Source organism: Pecten maximus, chromosome 13 (assembly GCF_902652985.1).
Source record: "Pecten maximus chromosome 13, xPecMax1.1, whole genome shotgun sequence".
Classification (NCBI taxonomy): Eukaryota; Metazoa; Mollusca; class Bivalvia; order Pectinida; family Pectinidae; genus Pecten; species Pecten maximus.
In genome coordinates this window covers 33,713,330-33,737,797 of record NC_047027.1, presented here as the reverse complement: position 1 = coordinate 33,737,797, position 24,468 = coordinate 33,713,330, and the positions used below count along the sequence as shown (strand labels likewise).

Below are 24,468 nucleotides of genomic sequence, written 5' to 3'. Positions count from 1 at the left end.
TGTTCTCAACAATTCTGAAAATGTATTGCAGAGAGTCAGAAAGAGGAAATTAAAATACGGATATTTAAATCTATAGGGTATGATTGTCAAATGTACATTTCTGAGGCGTGACAATTTTCAACTTTTCTCAACTCGCACTGTCTCGCAGTGATTTCTTTTTCAAACGTTGACAACTGTTGTATCGGCCAAGAAAGATATACAATATATCAAATTAATCATATTCATGTCACTCTATTACATGTAAATGCATATATTTCCTACAGTATTGGGGATCCTTTTGCTCTTTGTCCTTATCTATATTGCCGACAATGACAGGTGTAGTCTACGATCACACAAGTATGGGTACGTAAAATACGTCCTAATATAAGCATGATCAAGTGTAGACTACGCCGATAGTGGTCACCCACGGCCGATCATCACCTTCGGGACGAGGTGACATAAACACCGCTTAGAGAATTCGAAGTCAGCTCGTCACGTACATTCACAACAGAACTATACAGACAGGCATATAAAACTACACATTATGACATACAATATATAATGGCACATCGGTATCTAGGGACTAATGGACATGTCTATAAAAAAACAGACCAGGATGTGACTAAACATACATAATATTGAAACAAGCTGTCAGTTTCGATTTCAATGTCAGAGTACAATGTACCTGTCCGCGAGCCTAATTTTTGAATTTGACAATTTGAACCATCCTGATATCAATATGAGATGTAGCTTATTAATACAATATTGGACTTACAAACAATCTAATTAAAATCTAGATGGTCATTCTCACTACGTTACATGAGTAACATGAGTTACAGGGGTCACGTCGGTGTGACCTTTTCGATTAGCCAATCAAATGACTACTTCCAGAATATTAAATGTCCGAATAATCTTGACTAGAGTGCATAGCTTGCATAATCTGTCAATTTGTTTCAAGTCATTTCGTCCTACAATGCAATATGAAATTCTGTACTGAAATGGTTTGCTACAGATGCATGCTGTGGCGAAAAGGTTTGCTTCGATGACATCGACAAATTGGCAATTCGCCCTAAAAATGAAATACACATTTCAAAGGTCATCAGAACGTGACCCCTTATGCGAGGTCGTTAGATGTTCATGTAACGTAGTGAGAATGACCATCTAGATTTTAATTAGATTGGTCTTACAAACTACCTACGTCAAATGCATGATACCTTTAATGATGTTTATGGGGACACAAGTTATCAAGTTATCAATTCTGAAAAAAATGAAATCCTTTGACCTTTCAATGTGCTTTACCCTTCTAATAAATCAATTCAAACATATGGCCGATAAGTGAACAGATAAACTATTATTGTCTACAAAGCATTATATAGAACCAGATGTTGACAAATATTTCAATGTATGTCTTTAGTTATCTCGATAAATAATTTAACTCTAGGGTAATTAAAGGAAAATATTTTCAACAATACGATAAGCTCACTAATCCTTGACATACTATTTGTTAATGTATATGAGTGTATTGTAAAGTCTGATGCAACACATACTGCTTTAGATCAGCAGAATTGTGTTTATCTCTTCTTGTTGTGGGTAATAGTGGAGATGTGAGGGTAATAGTAGGGCTGTGAGGGTAAAAGTAGGGCTGTGAGAGTAATAGTAGGGCTGTGAGGGTAAAAGTAGGACTGTGAGAGTAATAGTAGGGCTGTGAGGGTAAAAGTAGGGTTGTGAGGGTAATAGTAGATATGCGGGGTAATAGTAGGGCTGTGAGGATAATAGTGGAGATGTGAGGGTAATAGTAGGGCTGTGAGGGTAATAGTGGAGATGTGAGGGTAATAGTAGGGCTGTGAGGGTAATAGCGGATATGTGAGGGTAATAGTAGGACTGTGAGAGTAATAGTAGGGCTGTGAGGGTAAAAGTAGGGTTGTGAGGGTAGTAGTGGATATGTGGGGTAATAGTAGGGCTGTGAGGGTAATAGTGGAGATTTGAGGGTAATAGTAGGGCAGTTAGGGTAATAGTGGAGATGTGAGGGTAATAGTAGGGCTGTGAGGGTAATAGCGGATATATGAGGGTAATAGTAGGGCTGTGAGGGTAATAGTAGGGCTGTGAGGGTAATAGTAGGGCTGTTAGGATAATAGTGGAGATGTGAGGGTAATAGCAAGGCTGTGAGGGTAATAGTGGAGATGTGAGGGTAATAATGGATATGTGAGGGTAATAGTGGAAATGTGAGGGTAATAGTAAGGCTGTGAGGGTAATAGTGGAGATGTGGAGGTAATAGTGGAGATGTGGGGGTTATTTTAGGGTTGTGAGGGTAATAGTGGAGATGTGAGGGTAATAGTAGGACTGTGAGGGTAAAAGTAGGGCTGTGAGGGTAATAGTAGGGCTGTGAGGGTCATCGGAAACTGCATATTACATTTCTTCAACAGTTATACAGTTGCTCATTGGTTCCAGCAGCACTGTGACGTCCCCAAAACGAGATTTAACGGACTAATATAAACGTCATCTAAAATTTTATTCGAAAAAGAATTTAGTTGTATGGTAAACAGAACCAAAAATAAGAAAAAAGTCATGAAGACCTCTTTCCAGCGGCTTGGTAAACGAAGCATATCAAATAATTAATTCAACATCTAGCAAGCTGTGATTCGATTTTGTGATGTTGATATTGATTGTGTCTAGGAGGGTAGATCGAGATTGTCGCCTACATATGTGAGTAATAAATTACCGACAGGTATAAATTGGTCAATCGCGACAACGCGTGCTAATACCTGCGGTATATGTTTTCAACATGCATCCTATTACAAAAGTGGACATTGCCTTGTTATGGAACCAGTACAATATAATTTGTTGATGGTAAACTAAAAAAGGTGATAACTACCATACATCTTTATGATGTTTACTTAGTGTTCTTTTATGAGAACAGGGGATCGCACTTACAATTAGGATTTATTTAATGTTGACTGTTTTTGAGGGATGCCTGCCGCCAGTACGTTATAACTTATCAGTTAGCGAGAGGTGTGCCAGGTCTATCGTTCCTCATCAACATGAATCTTATGAGAACATTTCTGATTCCAGCGTTGATTCAACTTTTCTCCAATGTGAAAGCTTTGGAGATAGATTCGTCATTCTTGGATTTCGCTAAAGACGTAAGATGTATGGCGCCATTTTTATCTTTGAACACGATAGGATATTTACAGTGTCAAAAGATGTGTGTCCGTTATTCGGACTGTGAAGTTCTACGTTACAGCAAATCACTGTTAGAGTGCCGTCTCTACTTCAGTAACAATTGCAGGGACCATTCCGGTGATTCCGACCCACATATCTACCTGAGGAGAAATCAAACACACAAGGTATTGTAAAATATACTGTTGATAGTAAACTGCGGCTTATATCATATATAACATAAACCAATCTGATTAAAATCAACTGTAGACGATATTTCATAAATCTGATTAAAATGAACTGATTATGATACTTCATCAATCTGATTAAATTATATGTGGACGTTATTACCACCACAAGACCGTTTCATTTCCAAGATGTGTTTAACTGCATTACTGGTACTGCTTATATCGATGGAATTTTACAATAATTCAAAATTCGGTCCGAAACGATGACCATCACATCCAAAAATAAGCAACCCTTCTCTATAGATATGGATATGTAAGGAAGATACTTAATTCAAAATGATATTTGTTCTCATAATAAAAATACCAGGGCTGATAATTGGTAAACCCTAATTACCTTTTTTCATGCAAATTATAAGATATTTTCCATACAGGAATCTATGACTTATTTTCGAGGGTGTAATCTCTTAAATTTTGCTGTTTTTTTAATTTTGGGGATTAAGTTAATTTTTCGCTTTTTAAATCATTAATTTATAGAGGATTGTGTTTTCACAAATATAGCATTCTATCTATCGCTTTTAATATAATTTTTTCTGTTTTCTGTAGATAATATATATCATAGTGTCCTCCTGAAACATACTTCATAAATTTAAAGGAATATAGGTTTCCTTACATTTCGAGAAATAATATATAGTATTGATTCTTCATGACTTGCATAAGAATGTAGTCAATTTGTGTTATTACATAGGCTGTCAACAGAATGCTTTTTAGGGCGAGCGAATTGGTCAAAGGCAATCGTTATCAAAATGTATTTAAGATTAAGTACACAGATTGGTGAAATTGTTTAAAAAAAATTTGATATAACCTGGTTTTTTTTTTCATTTTACCGAAGTCGATCGGAAGATACTGCCTCCAAAGATGCCCATCTGGAAATGCATGTGTCGTGTCAAACAACATATCGACATGCTTTCCTGACAGCGGTAATTATACTTGTTTTTAATTCATTTCCCAGCAATGTTTAAGATTAATAGGTGCATTTATAATTTTTAAAAAAACATCATATATGTAAAATAGCGAACGTTTGTTTTAAGGGGCATGGAGTTCATCCTTCTTCCCACCACAAACATACGCATGCATTTACACATAATTAATTCCTTGCATAGGGGCCGCGGTCGCCGAGTGTTTAAGGTGTCCCGACACTTTATCACTAGCCCTCCACCTCTGGGTTACGAGTTCGAAACCTACGTGGGGCAGTTGCCAGGTACTGACCGTAGACCAGTGGTTGTTCTCCGGGTATTCCGGCTTTCCTCCACCTCCAAAACCTGGCACGTCCTTATATGAACCTGACTGTTAATAGGCCGTTAAACAAAAACAAACCAAACCAAATGCATAGTACCATTTCATATATTCGCGAGAACGAAACTCGTCAACATGTGAGTTGGACAATGGTAAATTATTTCAGAAGTGAAACAATACCTAAACAAGTACATGTAGATGTATACTCCTACAGAAACCATTGTTTACCTACTCACACAGTTACTGGTAAGTTTTAATTAAATGTTATCGGCATATTGACAATATTAGCGTTGAGACTGTGAAAATAGAATATCTATATACTGCATATTATATGAGAACATCCCCATATGACATCTCATTAAAAAAGCTTTACAACAAGTATTTTTGTCTCAGTTCTATATTTGTATTTAAACAAAGATAGTCAATCTGTCGTTCATATATACACAGACATTCGTCATGACCATTATAACGCTTGTTATTAATTTATTTGTTAGTTTGTGTGACAATTATATATTATCAATACTTTCCAGATAATCACAATATTATATAAGTATATTGCTGATCTTAATGGCCTTCTATCAACCAGAAACAATCCTTCAATTGTCAATCGATAAATCTAATTGTACATTTGAAACCAGATAAGATTTATTTGTTGGTGATTTTTTGCATTAGGTTTTCCCTATAGATTTTATTATCAGAATTTCAGCTATAGGGGGTATCAGCTAATTACGAACCATGATTACATACAAATGAAATAATGTCGGTATATTGATTTTAAGAACACAGAGTCCGATTTAAGCGTTTAAACTTGCAAATAATTAAAATACATTGTATCATTCAGCAAAAACATTATCGTTATTTCAAATATAACTTCTAGTGCAAAACTAAGAAAGCAATTCATCTGCTGCTTGATTTCTTTTATTACTTTTTTTTAATTTGAAATTATTATCGGATGTTTGTATTTCTGAAAATAAAATGATAATTTAAATTGTGTCCAGAAAAAATGCATCATAATATCCCCGATACTCCTGAAGTTATGATCACCTACGCTCTCCCCTTGACACTCGAGGAGTTATAATTATCTACGCTATCTCTTCGATATCCCTGGTCCTCTCTATTGAATAGCCGTAATATCAATGTGACTGCCATATGCTTAGCGACAACTTCGAAATAAACCGCCATTTTAAAATCATTTTTATGGTTTTGACATTGCAGTGGTGCTATTCGTAGTATTAGACGTTCTATATCGATATTGTTCACATGTAAAAGTAAATTACAAGTCAAATTTTTGTTAGATATACGCTAAATAAGAGTACATTTTGTAAAAGATTATTTTATTTCACGAATTTTTTATTGTGAAATTAGTGAAAATACAGGAAAAGCTTGAAGCCCTTAAAAATCTCGGTAATAAACGTCGGTATCCTCTGTTGGTTTGGTCATGATAAATTCGACTGAACCTATCCAGTAAAATCGACTTTTCAATCAAAAAATTACAAAATGTCTTTTCTACCATCTTCCATCAACCTTCAAGCTAAACGTAAAAGACGCTTGAAAAACAAAAACGAAAAAAAAAAAAAAAAAAAAACAACAACAACAACATATTATGGCATACCATTATGAAAGAAGTCAGCTTTAATATGCGTGTCAGTTAGTTTAAATTGTATTTTATTTGTGATTCAATACAACATGTAGTACAGCAACATAAATGAAAATGGTCGGATTCAGAAACAAGTACAGTGTACTTATATTAATCTGTCTCCATAAGTTGTAACATATTGGCGAAATGACGGTACTGACAAAGTGGACTACATTAATTAATACAGGTAGCGAGGGGGTGCGGGGGAGGGGAGGAAAGCGTGTGGGGTTGAGAAGAGGAAACTGTTACATGGATTTACCGATAGGATTATTTTGTTAATATATATATATATATAAATATATTTGCACATGTATTAACCGAAATAATTGTATTACAACCTTATAACCTTATATCGGTAACCAGGTCTGCGGTATGGAATCGTATGGTGTTTTCGGTACGTATAGATATTGCGCATATAAAAAGCACACATTATAAGAATGTGATGTTAGACGTGTACCAGTGACTCTAGAATCGTTTAGAGTGTATAATAAATGTTTGAACAATATCAAAGATATTTTCGTTATACTGGTCTGACATATCAGGGTTACCATATAATAAAATGTTAACATTGTAGTCGGGAGGTAAGTTTCTAAAACATTGAATTCTGATGTGCTGGTAGTTTGGACAGTGAAGAAGGAAGTGCTCTGTAGTTTCGTCAGATAAGTTGCATGAACACTGGGGACTGTTAACTAGATTGTGTATATATAAATGACTGTTCAAAGAACTACAATGCATCCTGAGTCGTGCGTGGTGAATCTGACTGTGTCTAGTTTTACAACGATAGTAATATAGGGGTACGGTTTCAGTGCCAGCATTGAGGATTTTTTAAAGATTAATAATAGAGGGGTTAGTTTTTATGACCTCAGGGAGTGCGTTCCACAGAACAACAGAAGAGGGAAGGAAAGAGTCTTTGAAGAGATTAGTTCGGCAGGGAATTAATTTGAAGGAGTCGGCTCTTCTTGTGTTGTAGGAGTGGGTATTGGAGTGGCGAGCTGGAAGCAAGTTTGTTAAGTACGTAGGACATTGGTCATGAACCATCTGATGAAATTTAATAATTTTATGTTTTCTTCTTCTGTTAACAAGAGTATCTAAACCAGACTCTAAATATAGGCGGTCGTGACTTGTAAGTTTTGTAGCCCCGGTAATGATCCTAGCAGCTTCAAGTTGTACACTTTCCAATAATTTACTTTGGCCTAATGTTATATTGTCCCAGACAATGTCTCCATATTCTAGTAAAGGTCTAATAAATGAACAGTATAAAGTTTGAAGGGATTTCCGATCAATGCTAAATTTGAGATTTCTAAGGACAGCAAGTTTTTTAGAGGCTTTACTTATAATGTGCTGTAAATGATCAGTCCAGTTTCCGTTAGCTGAGAGTGTGATACCTAGATGTGTGTTTGAAGTGACTTCCGTAAGTATGGTATTATTCATGAATAGGGATGGGTGGATCTGTTTGTTAGGTTTTTTGCTTACGATCATTGTTAGAGTTTTAGAAGGGTTAAAGTTAACAAGCCATGTTTTAGACCATTCGTTAATTTTACTAAGGTTATCATTTAACAGGTTAGCGCTAAGATGTGGAGATTCAACGATGACATACAGAGATGTGTCATCAGCAAACAGTTTTATGGCACAGCTAATGTTATTAACAATGTCATTATGAAAATTAAGAAAAGTAGTGGGCCTAGGATTGAACCTTGCGGAACACCCGCTGTAATATAGGCTTAGTTGGATTGCTTACCGTTGATAACTACACTTTGGCAACGATTACGTAAATAATTTGAGAACCATAAAGAGAGATTTCCAGTTATTCCGAAAGATTTTAATTTGGATAGTAGGCCTCGATGCCAAACCCGGTCAAACGCCTTGCTTATGTCACAGAATATCAATCTGATTTCGTTACCCTTATCAAGATTAGAGAAAATATCGTGGGAAATTGATAGAAGTTGATTGATGGTAGAATCACCAGATCTGAAGCCAGATTGGTACGGGGTTAGAAGTGATTTATCGATAAGGAAATTGTAGACATATTTATACACACATCTTTCCATTAATTTGCCAATAATAGACAATAAAGATATTGGACGGTAGTTACTGATAACAGAGGGGTCATCTTTTTTTAAAAACAGGTGTGACATGTGCTTTTTTCCAGGGAGACGGAAATGTAGATGAGGTAAGTGAAAGGTTAAACAATAGTTGTAGAGGGTAACTTAAAATATCGGCGGCTTCCTTTATCAATCGAGGACTTATCAAGTCAGGACCAGCCGCCTTTCTGGTGTTGACTGTGTAGAGAGTGTATTGCGTCGAGAACGTCTTGTCGAGAGATAACAATGTTAGCAAGGGTGTGAGGAGGTTGAAGTAGGTCAGGAGGGTTCATTCAGGTTACTGAGGATGGCCCTAAGAGAAGTATGAGTGTATTTAGTGTCTGGATAGGGTAAGAAATGTAGTAATCGGCACGATTAGTATTTATGAATAATGCATAAACAGTTTGCGTGTTAGAAATGTGACAGGGGAGGTAACTATTGTACAGGGAGAAGGTGGATACAGTTGGGAAGGAGGGTAAAATAATACGGAATACGTAAATGAAGGAAATTGGTTCCATCATACGATTTGGAGAGGGGACCTGCAATTGCATGAGGGGGAATGATACATAATAAGATACTATACGTTGTACATATAACTGTGCTAGGATATTACATTTACATTACTAGGTGGTTGAGCATTAATTGCCGAATTCTAGAGGTATGTATCTCAAATTACAATCCATTTAGTTACCGCATAATTTAACTATATTTCATTCAGTCAATACTGGATGATATGCATAACGCGCTCCAGATAAATAACAGCAAATTATTGATGCTCGACCATCCTTAAAGGTATTCGCAAATTGATTGGTCAGACGAAAAAAAAAAAAAACTACATTTCGTCTGAAAACAATTGAATCAATGATATTTATATAAACGCTATTGTATAATCATGCGTGCAAGCATACTCACACATAACTACATGTACTCTGAATCAAAGCATGGATAAGGTTTACTAATGGTGTATCTTGTACGCTATATGATGACCAAAATTAAATATCTATACAAATATATAAACCCATACAATGTTTATATATAGCCACTGGTATATAGACATTTGTACGAATGAACGATTTCAACAAATACTACATATTAACTACGTGAAGAGCTTAGTACGTATACGCAGTCTAGTGTTCTTAAATGGTAAAGTAAAACTAATTAAAATCTGGTAACTACAAGTTTATATCCAGATATCACTGAGCCCAGATATAAGTACTTCGCAAGGGCTACAACATTGTATATTTGCACAAATAACCAATACACAAAAGTTACTATTTGCAAATAATATATATATTATGATACACATATATTCACATTTGCACACATACTCACATGTACAGTTATTATTACGTAGTTATATGTATATATTTTAATATGTAAATAGTATAGTAGGTATAAGGTACGATATATGTTATATGATATATTTGGTATGAATGGACACACAGACATGTGTTGGTAGGTTTTCTTGATACAAAGAAAACTAAAATACCAAAGAAACTATAAAAGGAATGAGTTGGATCACTAGGATCGCATTTGCAAGACTCTCAACGCTAGTAAGTGTAGGTTGGAGGAGGAAATAAAAGAGACTGGTACGGAAATTCACTTATCAAGACGATAGCAGACCACAGTAGATGTAGATTTTTCTTTCACGATTGTAGGACTATAACACATAAACGTAGTTTCTCGGCATCATACAAGAATCTTACACTTTATACGTCACGTCGGTGTGTCAGCCAGAACTCTGGCACTGACTAGGTGACAATCACATGTCCGAAGGGCACAAGTTCAGTTTCCCTGCGGATCTGGTGAACTTTGGACGTGTTGTCTTTTATCATGACTTTACCATTAGTCGTCCATGTTTGGTCAAGTGTTTTGGTCTTAACTAGATTCCGTGAAAGAAAGGCTAACTTTCCGCGGTGTTTAGTCAGATCCTCGTTGACCGAGATATCCTTGGGTGGCGTACTGGTACGGAATTTACGACACGTCTTCAGAAGATTGAACTTCCGCGTCAACTGATGTCAGACGGGACTATAATCTGGCGCGGCCTGTTTCGCTTAGGATCCGGTTTTCCGACTCTGTGTGATCTTTCGACGGCCGTTGGAGGAAGGTCAACATCGCATGACTGGGCAGCCTCAAGAATCATTGAGGTAGTATCCTCACCCTCATGTTCGGGAATGTCGGAGAATCGGACTAGTGTCCTCCTCTGATACTGGTCGACCTCATCGAGCTGAACACGGAGCGCTTCGTTCTCGGCCTCAAGACGAGAGACTTTATCGAGGAGGGGCGCAATTTGCTGATGGACCGCCATTTGGATATTGTTTTGAATAGATTGCATGTCATTCATCATATGAACACGAACTGCCATGGCAATTCTCTGGACATCGATGTCAGACAGAGAGGCACCCGCGGGGTCGGCGGCTTGGAAAGTAGCGGACCCCGGAGTGGCGGGGAAAAGGTCTTTGGAGAAGGCCAGGCTGAAGTTGGCCACTATTTTGGGGGATTGGCGATGAGGTACCACTGGCCATTGGAGTAGTAAATGAGTCAATCACGCTGTTGGATAGCGGAGAAGACATAAGTGAAAATGAAAATTGTTTCTGTTTTTATTGTCTCTTTGTATCGGTGATGGGGTTGATGAAGATGACAGGACTCTCTTGGATGATGAAGGATGGTGGGCAGACATATGTGGTATGCATGCGTACACAAAACAAGTTCAGACAATGTACGTGGCACGCGCTATAACATTATACATTATACAGGTATTCACGTACGTGTACGGGTTTACGGTTCAATGGACACAGGTATGCAGTGAGCATTAGTCGTGAGCGTGAAGAAAATGCAAGTTATTGCATATTAGAAGCAATGAAATGGCTCATAGATCGAAAGTCATTACGTACGAATGTAAGGTAATACGTAGTAATAGCCTCATGCCAAACCTGCACTCCCGATTGCGTAAAATATTCACATGTTCGCCGGAGCTCTGTCAACACCGTCCATTTCCCACCAGGGGCACGTAACTCTTTGCGTGTCAGTTCAATTTCATTTATGCCAACATATACACTGCCCTCCAAAAGTTCTGTTACACTTGGGACGTTTAAATTGAATGGCTATCCAACAAAATTTGAGAAAAGATGTTGTAATATCCGTAAGATACTCCATTTGTAAGTGACGATTGCACATTATTTGAAAAATACCTGACTTCTTTGAAGTTGCAGGGAGAGGGAATGAATAAAAATATGGGGGTTTTTTTACGGACACAAATAAAAGTAATTGTTTTAACTGATTAACGGTAAAAAATGTAAGAAATTCATTTTTGAAATTTATATTGAACAAAGAGGGAAATTTCCGGAATGTTGAATTTTGAAGATTTCCATTGTAACAAAACATATGCACTGTTGAAAAATGAACATTTGAAATCATGAACAAAAACATCCAAGGAGTTATGATTCTAACAAATAGTAATAAAGACTTCGAGATTAACTTATTTTACGTTATAATTGTAACAGGACTTTTGGAGGGCAGTGTATATATATATACAGCTATGTGTCACTAAATGGTATTCTCCTATTTCCTTTACAGTTGCCGCACGCTACCTTAATATAAATGCTATCTTCGTTGAAATTGATGGTGTATATTTCGGCATGTATACTGTGCTCCAAATCAGTCGAGATGCTAGCCTATTCTGTGAATCACTTTCTGGGAGACTAGCTGTTCTGGATACGCAGAAGAAACTCCAAATCATTTCTTCTGAAACAAAGAGAGTTCACGGTAATTTTTTTCATTACATAAAAACCAATGTAATTTGCGCGTCTGTTCATTTGCGCAAATACGTTTTTCGTTGAAAAATAATAGTGAAATTTTACATTTGCTATGAATTGACTAGTATTTATTAGTTATGGATAAATTAACCTAGAATTGATTTTTGCTCTTCTGCTTCAATTTCTCGAATTGTATTAAAGGTTGCTGAAATTTTAAACTCTCTGAAAGCAAAATCTTGGTCAGAACGTGATGTACATACTTATATTCTAACAAAAAAAAAACGTTCTACGGGATGTAAGCATTTTATTGCCCAAATATACACGTACTTAAGAAATGCATTTTGACGTCGCGTAATGAAGGATATCAGTATGTTGAAACGTACTAATGTACGGTTGAAAATTGGTAGAAAATTCAAAATATAACACATTTTACTGAACAGTTAGCTAATTTCGATTATCACCTCAGTCTTTCTACATTAATATTATGTTACAGAATTCGCACACTGGCTTATTGGAGCATTCAGAGTTGCCGATGCAGAATGGCAATGGAGCAACGGAAAGCCTGCTTATCCCGATGTCATAAATGATGTCGATTTTGACTGTGTGATGATATATAGGGCTTTCCTAGACGATTGTTCGTGTTCTCTTAAAGGGTATTTCGTTTGTGAAATGCTATGAACATTTAGGATATAAAGGAGACATTAAGTGACTATGTTGTGGAGGTATGTAGAAGATTGCTCTTTTCCAAAACTGATTGGCTGATATGAATTTTACAAAGAATCCGACCTTGAAAAAATATGTTGCCCGTCGAAACTAATTTACATTTTTACATTCGAGTAGTTACAAAATAGGAAACAATATTAATGCTTATAACTAATGACTGATCCCTCTTGATATTGAACTCAGTCACTTGACACGCGTCCTTGATCAACGTTGTGTAACGAGGACGACATGGTCGAAAGAATTGTAATCAACTTTCCTGGATTTTTCTGCGAAATATAGCAGAAAAAAACAACAAAAAACAGTCCTTATATACAAGGCACGTCATGTCCAAATTCTAATGAACCGATTTAACTACAGTTCTTATTTATCCCCTTCCGGTGTATTCGGCGGTCGGGGGGGGGGGGGGGGGGGGGGGCAAATGGGCCTGTATCACTTACCTTCTTCTAAAGCAATTTCAAGGTTGATCTACTAGGTTATTTATTAAGTTGTTTTCCACTTTATTTAAATACAAGAGTAGGCTAAATTCACTCATCTAGATATATGTGCAGCCCTTCATCCCAGAATACTACTGGCCCAATATCATGGCCCTAGTTATCTTGCTTATATACAGCATACAAAACAACATTTTACCTTAGTGAAGTTAAAGATTTCCTCTCCGTCTTGTATGTACATAATGTCAAAATTTGTCAGCGCTTTAGCGACTTCATCCAGAGATCAATGATCATAATATGTTAAGTTTGAGTTTCAAGGTTTTGGGTCAATGTCACCGTTACTATAGTTAGCGGGGACATTGAACCTTGCTTTGTCTTACCTTAACATTGCTTATACCTCTTTTTGTACTTCCCTTTCGGATTTGCAGGCTTTGTTCTCTTGCAACAGAGACAACTCCTGTGATGATTCAGCAGAAGGTAGCTCTATTTTCGTTTTGTACTGTGTCTATTATTAGACTTATTTGAAAGTGTAAATTTGGCACTATTGTTATGAAGCATTTTCTTAATATTTCTGTCGTATAACATGGCAAAGAGAAGACGCTTACGCTTCCGGAACGCCCACATTTATTATCATTCCTTTTCCTTTTTTTAATTTTAAATTGCCTTTAATGATAAGATCAAATTAAATCATTTTCATATATTTCCTTCACATAGCTATAAATTACATAATAATGAAACACCAAGTATAGGTCTTTACAGATTATTTTGAAAACAGTATCCCTTATTTTTAATTTTTGGGAAAAAAATCGATATTTACGTGAAGTCACAAAAGACTTAACGATTCATTATGTGTCAGCTTTTCAGTAGGGTCATTTTTTGAGTAATCTATTATTACCCAAATGTCTGTGGGCGGACAGCTGTTAAGAGATGAAATCTCAAATTCAGTCGCCTCCTATAAATAACTCAACAGCAATGATTCCTTTCTACAAAAAATACGTTTTATTGATAACATTACAAAGTATATGATAATGGTATTGCATAGTTTACACATATAAAACTGAGTAAAATATGTCGAGGTTGATGACAATGAGTATCATACAATGGACTGATGAACGAAGTTTAATTACGGTATATACAATAATGGACTAGCAAATAGAGAACAAACATGTTCGTTGAGACTTGTTCATCTGCTCAAATTACTCAAGCAACATTAAGAATATTTCGTCTTTCGTTATGTAACGTACTATACTAATCTGAAATATAGGGGGGGGGGGGGGTGTTCTTATACAAAAAAACGTCACATATGTACAAGTGTACAAGTAATCCATGACAATCTTAGATAGTGTTGGTAGTTATTTCGATACATTACGTACTTTCAGATGTAGCTGGAAAAAGTCTATCAATTAGACTAATTTCATATTGTTTTTAACCAAAATCGTAACTTTAAGACACATGCTTAGACCAGAAAGAAACAAACAAAAATCCAGAAAATGTATTATTCTTAACATACATTATGTAGATCAGGGAGTTTAAACGCAGTAGTTTAAAAGAATAAACAATATTTTAAAAATAACACGCACGTGGACATGAAATAAGCGTTATTACACGATATTGGAAGAAACATTTTACATACATTTTGCTGATTTCTTTTTGCAAAACATTTGAATTAAAATTTAAACAATTTAATCATTACTTATGCCATTTTGCATATCTCTTCTTAATTTGAAAAATAAAATGCAATGAGACTATTGAAATTTTAATAATTTGAGGTAGTGCTAACGTTTAGATCGTTTTTACAGTAACAGGCACAGTCAGAGTAACATCACATACAATCAGTTCCGATAATACTTCCTGATCATTTGGACGTATCATCAAATAATTAAATATATAGGCCGGTTATTTACAGAAATAATGCCAAGTAATTTTATAATGAGGTATAATTAGTACACTTCAACTTTGACCCCAGAATTTACTTGTATCTTACGTTCTATCACCCCTTACGAGTCATACTCCAGTTCTGACAATAACTAACTTCAATACCACAGACTTAAGTTTATTTATTGTTCGTGCTATTTTAAACTATTCAGTATTCAAGAAAAATGTTAGTTTATGCCAATTCTATCGTGGATTATATCTCTTGTAATGGTAAAGACATTGTTTTCTATTACAACAGTAAATGACTCCAGGATAGAAGATGATATAAGAAATATTCATGTTTTGCTGGATTGAGCACCGAGAGCTGGGATACAATTAAACATAGCTGCTAAGTCTACGGAATTTAATTAACATGAAAACATCACACCAACAGGTCGACACGAAGTAAAAGGCTTAAAATGTCTCTAATGACACATCTCACCGTCAGATCAATGAACCTTAAAGGTATATAACAGATCATTCCACCTCGAGATCCAATTGAGATTTATATGACAGATCACTTCACCTTATAACAGATCATTCCACCTTGAGATCCAATTGAGATTTATATGACAGATCACTTCACGTTATAACAGATCATTCCACCTTGAGATCCCATAGAGTTTTATATGACAGATCACTTCACCTTATAACAGATCATTCCACCTTGAGATCCAATCGAGATTTATATGACAGATCAATTCACCTTATAACAGATCATTCCACCTTGAGATCCAATCGAGATTTATATGACAGATCAATTCACCTTATAACAGATCATTCCACCTTGAGATCCCATAGAGTTTTACATGACAGATCACTTCACCTTATAACAGATCATTCCACCTTGAGATCCCATAGAGTTTTACATGACAGATCATTCCACCAAAACTTACAAGAGGTCCAACATATACATTGAATTAAAACACATAGACGTAATTTATTTAACACTAGAAATTCGATTCTAGAGCATATCTGTATGAAGTAATTCCCCTTGGTAAAGAGTTATTCCCCTTGACTAAAGAGTTATTCCTCTTGATTAAAGAGTTATTTCCCCTTGATTAAAGAGTTAGTCCCCTTGAATAAAGAGTTAGTCCCCTTCATAAATCCCCTTCATAAATCTATCAATATCACAGTAAATGTCAACGAAATAGAAACTGTTCTGTTGTAAACCAAAAAAGGGTATTACTGTACTTTTTCTAATAAGTGCACCTGTCCCTATCAATCAATTAATTCAAAGCCTTAAATGGTTGCTTACGTCAATGACATGTCAATAAAGACTGATTTTTCTGGGCCAAAAATGTTCCAAAGATGGCATATAGCTGATCCATTTGCAAACAATTTCCTTTTCAACCGTTTTTTCCACCTCGAAGTATGTTTTATTAAGAACCCCTTCCTATTCTATGACCTTGCACTCATTAGGAAGAATATAGTATATATGATGGATATCTACACAATGTCGACATACATTTGGCTAAATACAACCGTAACAAAAAAGTATTCCTTAAGTTACAAGCTACATTAACATCAGTGACTTCTCATTCATTCCGAGTCACTTCAATTAGCTATGATATATTTACATTAATTCCTGTGAAAGATTAGATAACGACTATCTATGAAAACTGCTCCATTTAGACAGGTAGTCCTTATAGACAGGTTCTACTATAAATAATAGTGAGCATGTTCAGTCATGATGCACGTTTAATATAGCTAACAACGTTATTTCATGCTTCGGATATTCTCTTCATGCCTCTAATATTCTCAAGTTCATAGCTTCAAGAATGTTTTCACAATGAGAGATACTAACGCTGTTTTACAACACTTTGTCATTTCGTTGGCTTCTTTGTGCACAAGATATCAATTCCTTGTGAAAAACAGGATCAACTCCTCCATTAGGTGATTATTACGTCAGATAACTTGGTATAAACTCATATCATCCTCACAACAGCGGTAAGGTGATGCGAAGGTACTTCCATGGTAATGATGATGAATGCATTATTATATAATAATTATGTAAAAGAGGAAGGATAGGAACAGCACCCATTGTATTAATGCTGATTACTGACTCTCGCTCTCTCTCTCCCTCACTCTCTCTCTCTCAGAATTGTTTTCCTCTCTCAATGTACAAATGCATCACTTGCAAATCTATCAAGTTTTAGATGCAGCAATACATCACTTTCAAACAAACCAGATAAAACATTTCTACATAACTCTTGCTGTTGAAATATGTACAACACTTTACAGCATAAAGCTAATGAAATAATAAGATAATAGCTTATATGAATGAATACCCTTCATGACTGAATAATCACAACCTCTTATCATACTCCCGGTGTTAAAGATTTAGATTTGTGTGCTTATATCCATGTTTTACCTACCGAGATATTGCGGCTCACTGAAAAATGTTGATATTAAATTACTATCTTTTTTATGAATTGACTCTTCAAGTTCTTCAAGTTTTAATAGATATGCATCAAATATGTCTTGAAACCAGGAGATTCTTTGAATTATTGAAAATTTTAGTTATTTTGCTATTTTCTTTTTCAGTCCTGTTTCTAGACAGCTTTTGGTTTATTTTAATATCAATAAGGTCACTATACAAACATGATATTACATTTTATATATTTAAGTTGAGATGTCGGACGCGGATTTCATCATGCTCATCCAGTTCAAGTCGGGCTGTGCCCGGAGGAGCAGGTCTCTGCGGTGTCGACGAAATTGTTGGGTCTGCCATGTTCAAGCTGGAGACTGAACCAGCACCAACACTCTTCCTGAGAACGAGGGTCAAGGTCAAACAAAAACAGGAAATGACAACATGTGACTGTTACTCATGTGAGGATAGCTGTGATTGGACAGACCGAATGAGTGGTGCATAAGTGTCAGTTGATTTTTTTTTTCGGTTAGTTTCACTTCATGGTGTTAGTGAACTGTTAAAACTACTCATTATACCGTATAGAATTAATATGTAAGCATTCCTACATGGACATCATCATGAACTTGGTAAAGTTAGGGACAAAATAACTCAGAAGATATCGTAACTACATCATGGTATTATTTCAATTATGTTGTCTGATAAATTCCCTTCCTCAGAAACAGCCATTTTGGTGAAAAAGGCGTAAAGTATTTGTAAATTAATACACGTTTTGCCAGAATGTATTTACATATATCTTCAAATCATATACTGCAGTAAGCGTTTGCATTATCAAACCATATTAACATGTTAAAATCCTAGTGGAGACTACACTTAATCATCCAATCAAAATGGAAGTGGACTTATTGTAGGACAATGGAATAGTATCTGATGGCATTTTATTGAACTGACCTTTGGAGTCTATTGTGGGAACATTAAATTTGTATGTTGATTATTCACGAGGAACAGTCACATTCAGAAATGGGTATAAAATAACGAAGCTTTCTGTAAACATACAGATATAAACATACTGATATAAACACACTCTTGTTCCATCGGTAAAATTTTACATCATCCTTCAAAGGTTCACATAAAACATAGAAGTAATGGTATACCAAGCAGTTATCTTAATTTTGCTATTTTGTTTACGAGTTTAGACTACCGAAGAATATAAATTAGCATTAAAATCAGTATTAAAATGAGCTTATAGCTGAAATCTGTAAATTTACAGACAGTTTGAAAATAGAAATCAGTATGTTTGAGTGTGCTAACACTTTGCAAATGAGTTATAAATAAATAAGTATGTTCACAGTTTTCAAATAGAAATCAGTATGTTTACAGTTTAAAAATAGAAATCAGTATGTTTACAGTTTAAAAATAGAAATCAGTATGTTTACAGTTTAAAAATAGAATTGTGTGGTAGTTAGTAATGTGTAGTAGAATCTTGTTAGTTGTTTTCTCAGACAATGACGAATATTCTAAAAGCAAATAAAAACATTTTTTTTTCCGATTATTTGTATTTCTATTTTCTATTGCAGTTTTACAGCTCCAAAATGCTGAAAAAAGCAATCATGTCTGGATAACAAGGTTCTACTGCAATGTTAGAAATTCCCATTAATATCAAGAAATAATTAACACAACAGAAAAAAACCCTAAAACGTTCCTCGATCTCTGTCACTCCAAATCGATGAGCAGTACATACCTAGTAGTATGTAACTTTTAGCCATGGCAATGTACACTTTTTGTGTATTTTTTTCCCACAAAATAAGCTGTCTACACAGGTTTTCAATAGATTTCCACTTTAGATATACAAGTTAACAGTGCAGACGATTTTCTTTGGATGGATACTTTTCATTTAGTCAAAGATTTTCATTATTGCCATATATGTTTTCAGATTCATCCTTGAAATAAAAGTCTTCGAAGAAAATGCTTCACTGTATTATACGATACCTTACAATGAGTTTCATACAGAGACTAATTTGACAAGGCTTCAACGAAAATTAATCAAGCAAAATCTAGCATCTAGTAGCTAAATTATGAAAAAGTGGGAGCACAAGGCTAGCTAACCGAGGACCTCAGTCTCACCACCAAGGAGGTGGTTGATTTTTCTCTTACCATGTTGGTCGGCTTACATGCATTACTGATATTACATCAAAAAATACATCTTCACATATCACAGAGGATTGAAGATTGTTATATAGTTTGGTTTAGGTTAAACATAGTTAAATGTTCTATCAGAAGCTATGATATTTAAGTACTGCTTCCCTGTGTGTGAAATCCGTGTGTTTAGTATATGTATGTGTTGTTGGAGGCTACGGTATGTGCGTTTTGTCTCTTTATGATAGTGCAGAACTAATGCAGACTTGATAGTGCTACCTCATTGAAGCTAGTGCCAAGACACCAGCAGGACACCTCAATTTAATTCAGTGTAAATGTTTTTTATCAAATTAATATTGATTGAATCTGAGTGTACTAACAACAGAATGCAAAGAGAGCAAAATGATATCTAAATTTTTTTTTTTTTTTTTTTTTCAAATTTTACTTCTCAACATTGCTATATTTTCTGTGATCGTAAGGAAATCAATATTGCCAACAACAACAAAAAATAAAAAGAACAAAATAAATAATAATGAATATCAAAATGAAAAATAAAATATGCAAAAGTGTATAAATTAAAACATAGTAACTGTGCAAGTCATTGGGGAGGGTGAAGGAGGAAGAGCCGAGTTGCTGGGTCAGAAATAACTGGCATTTCGACAGTCTGTCATCCAACAAACACTCCTACACGTGTGAACTAGATGACAGCGTCAAAACAATTTCGTCACAGTTTGTCATCACATTCCACAGGTAATCCGGCCAGCCTAAAACCTCTCAAAATAAATATAATGTGTTCATGCAAACTTCTGTTGAACAAGTACCTAGTGCTGTTTCCTTTCATAGCAGTTTACTGATAATGTCAGGCTTATAGGTATACAATAAAATACTCGGTATGATAAAATCAATTATGATTAAATCATCAAAAACCGAAATAAAACAATAAGTTACTAATAATTAAACTAATATTGAATGAGTAGAAAGTGTAGATTTATTTGTTACTTTGCAGTTGCAGTGAATCATTCTCAGAGACACAATCTTGGTGAAAAATGTAAAAAAAAAAAAATCATATTTTCTGAAAATGTTGTTATCCAAGTGTAATAATAAGTTGTAGTAAGGATTCGTAAGTCCAAACACAGCTGAACTTTCCGTGGCCTCTATCACTGGACCTATTAAAGCTGATATTAGACGCCATTTTCTCTCTTACTATTGCAAATATTTACTTACGTAATTTAATCTCATATCTATATACAAGATGTCACAAATTTGAAAAAAAACATAAAAACAATGAATTGTGAAAAATTAAGATATGAGTTGCACATTTGAAGTCTTAAGATTCTTAGGCCATTTATAAAATCTCAGCTCACGTAAGTCTTTAGCTAAGATAAGCTAAAACATAGAGTAACAATAAATGAATTTGAATAAAACTTGCATAAACCTTACCCCTATCAAGACCACAATAGACCCTTCCATGTTAGTAGACAGGACAGTCTATATGGTTCTATATGGTAAGACAAGCTGAAGAATTAGTTTTAGCTATTAGCACTAAATACTAAACATTACAAATTAATATTTACTTCTTCAGTTGTTAAAACAGCTAGCATACAGCAATTAATTCAATTAATAAAAGCTTAAGTAACCACACAATCATCTCATCTATAAAATACAGATATAAACAAATCTGGGTTTCCTTAAAAGTATCATTGCACGGGGACAATTCTGGTCAAGATTTGAGAATTTCACTCGTATTTTTGGTGAAATTCTTACTGAAATTTTCAAAATGAACTGTATTATACTAGTAAAGTAAATTTCTTCCAAACCCTGAAATTCCACCAAACATTTTTGTCCCAGAACTATCCCTGGTTGCAAAACACTTGTTTACTTACAACTCATACATTAACACATTGCATTATTTCAGCAAATTCATATCGCTATGTATGTCAGTTATAATGCGGCAAATTGAGACATAAACAGTAAAATATTTGCTAACATCAGATCTGTAACTATAAGCTCCCATTGAAAGTATTTCAAAATGAGTGTAGTGTGATTTCGAGCACATTTAATCACTTACAGATAAGATAAGATAAATGTGATCTATTGGTAGGAGGACTGCAAACCCAGAATTGTTCCTTATCACAGCAGGACAGCAATGTTAGCATTCAACAAACAATATATCAACATTTCATGGACGGAGTAGACATCTCGGATAACATTTTATCACAATTTATCACAAACAATAATAATAAATTAAAATGTCAGGTTATTTTTCCAAAATGTTAAAATGAATTTTTTTCCCCTTTTTCTTGATGTTTTCTTCAGAAAACAGAACTGAAAATATAACATATTGGCCATCTTTGTGTTTCTTATCAAATACTGAAATTCAAATTTTGAAAATATATTCATCAATTTTCCAGTAAAATATAAATATCTTGTATAATGTTATCGTAAGGAATTTACACATAACCACATGCATATGTGAAGCATCCGTTTTTTTTTTCCAAAAAAAGTGAAAAACAACACCGACAACACAATCTCCATATATATATTCAAATAGCGTTTGATTTTCCTTAAAATTAAGTTTCAATTTAGAAATGATGTATCCAAAAAGAACAAAAAAGTACTGCTTTTCCAAAATTACCAAATGAATATTTCAGGGGCAGAGATTTGGAGTTTGATTCTAAAAAGATCAGTTTGATATAATGACAATTGGAACTTTCGAGACAGATGTTTGGAGCTTGATTCTAAAACACAGATTCCATCAAGGATACACAGATCCAGCATCAGAGCCGGGCGCTTTGATGAACGATGTTCCAAAACTGATGTCCTGGCCGAACTTCTGAAGCCAGCGTTTCTGTTCTGATAGTTTATCCTGAGTAGACACACTACTTGCCGGATTGCTTGTCAAATTTTCCTGGAGCGTCATTCTGTATTGTCGGAGCTGGTCCCTGGACGGAAAGGAAAAACAATGCATATTTACCGTAACTCAGAATCCTGAATACACAGAAAAAAATGAATATCAAAGCTACAACTGTTTCCTCCGTAGACTCGTCAGAGAAGTTGGGGTCGAACATGAGAAAATCCTGAAGGGACATCAGGAAAATCAGAAAAAATCTAAACAATTTTTTATATGAAGCAGGGGAGGTGGGCAAACCTCCTAATTTAATCAATTTGGTAAATCATGGGTAATGAACAATTTTGAAAGATCAATGTCAATAGTGGGTTGAGATTTAGGAACACAACTGATATTTCTCACATTTGTTTTCTTCCTTAACTTGACAAGAGGACACCTATTCACGATCAGGCTCACACTCACATTCTTCAAATCAGGTATGGCTACTATTGACTCGGTATAGAACTTGAAATTAAGTTAAATGTAACTAATTTCAAGCCAACTGATATGAGAATGACTTTGAATATGCATGTTTTGAAAGAAATGGAGCAAAAAATATGTGTCTAACCAAAGTTCACAAATTGAACTTAATACCATCATGAATAACTTTGTTAACGTCAACATTCTCAAACATTTATTGTCTGAAAAAAAGGGCCTAATGCAAAAATTGGAAGATATGGATAAATAGAAAGATAAAAAACATGCTGGGTTTCATTAAAACACTACATGTCCCCTATCAGGTGCCGCTTTAGAACCACACAATAGCTATCATCTGTATATGACAACAACCATCTTATGTCAACACTAAACACTTACCTGACTGTGGTATGACCGAAGGCGACTGGAGCACCACCTGGTGGTAAAGAAGCACTAGTAAGGGGAGGGCGTCGGTCTGTAACAGAGCAAAATTCACCGTATATATTACATTGGACAAGTATTGTTATGTTAGTCCACCTTCACAATACGACAAAAATCTTTCATACTGTAATGTAGCGCATCTATACTTTGAGAATTCATTTTATTTTCATAGTTTTTCAGTTTAACTCAAAATCATGAGGTAACATGTCTATAAATTTAATTAAGTTGCTTGTATGCTTCAAATTAAAATCGTCAAAATTGAATCTCATTTAAGAAGAAAAAAAAACCGAGAGATTTATCAAACGTCAAGATTTACTTACCTCCAAAATATTTCCTCCATTTTCGTTCTAATGATTGCTCGGCTGACATGACAAGGGACGCATAGTCAACATGGTGTGCTGGGCTGTTTCTGTCAAATGTAAAATATTCAAAATCAATTATATATACCAAAACATCACCACTATAAACCAAGGAAGGTTAAAGATTTCTTTCAATTTCTTCATTTCAATTCAATTATGTTTCTGAGAGTTCCAATTATTCAATCTAAATCCACCTTTAGCAGATATCCTGAAAAGTTCCATTGTTTGTCATCCCGTACTTTCAAAGTTAGAGAGAACCCCAGCTTGTATGAATGAGCTGAATGCATTTTAAGATCTGAGTCCTTTACAAACCAGTCGAAAAACTTATAAATATTTCAGGCACAAATCTGGACAAGGCTGCAGATGTTAATAAAGGCCATGAAAGTCCTTATCAACGCTCATTAAAAAGCAAATTAATATCCTCAGGTCAGTCAATATTTACTACACTCATCATCCGCTAAACTTTTTGGACTGTAATAAATGTACTGTACTTACAGATATGGGTTTGGAGGGGCCCAGGCCTGTATTGGCTGGCCGTGGGGTACAACAGCTGAGCTGTACACACCGGTCGACTGAGGAGGAGGAGTATACAGCGGTATACTGTAGGCTTTCCCTTCACCCGAACCTTAAATAGTAAATACTGTACAGTAAATATCGTACAGTAAATATACACAACATGTGTAAATCACTAGCCATAGTCC

The 24,468-nt window shown here is 35.1% G+C and overlaps 2 protein-coding genes across 2 annotated transcripts in view; one reads left to right on the top strand and one right to left on the bottom strand.

Moving 5' to 3' along the window:
* Positions 1–2,832: 2,832 nt before the first annotated feature.
* On the top strand, positions 2,833–17,897 carry LOC117340887. The gene is made up of 5 exons (XM_033902668.1): positions 2,833–3,323; positions 4,213–4,300; positions 11,910–12,098; positions 12,582–12,810; positions 17,787–17,897. Exons 1-4 carry the CDS (start codon positions 3,018–3,020, stop codon positions 12,764–12,766), a joined length of 768 nt encoding a protein of 255 aa, XP_033758559.1. The 5' UTR covers positions 2,833–3,017; the 3' UTR covers positions 12,767–12,810; positions 17,787–17,897.
* Positions 14,219–24,468, bottom strand: part of LOC117340888 (centrosomal protein of 164 kDa-like) — a 62,511-nt gene continuing 52,261 nt past the window's right edge. Inside the window, 5 exon segments of the mRNA XM_033902669.1 lie at positions 14,219–17,927; positions 22,429–22,605; positions 23,367–23,442; positions 23,729–23,817; positions 24,263–24,392. Of these exon segments, the coding sequence (XP_033758560.1) occupies positions 17,774–17,927; positions 22,429–22,605; positions 23,367–23,442; positions 23,729–23,817; positions 24,263–24,392 (626 nt within the window). The 3' untranslated portion in view covers positions 14,219–17,773.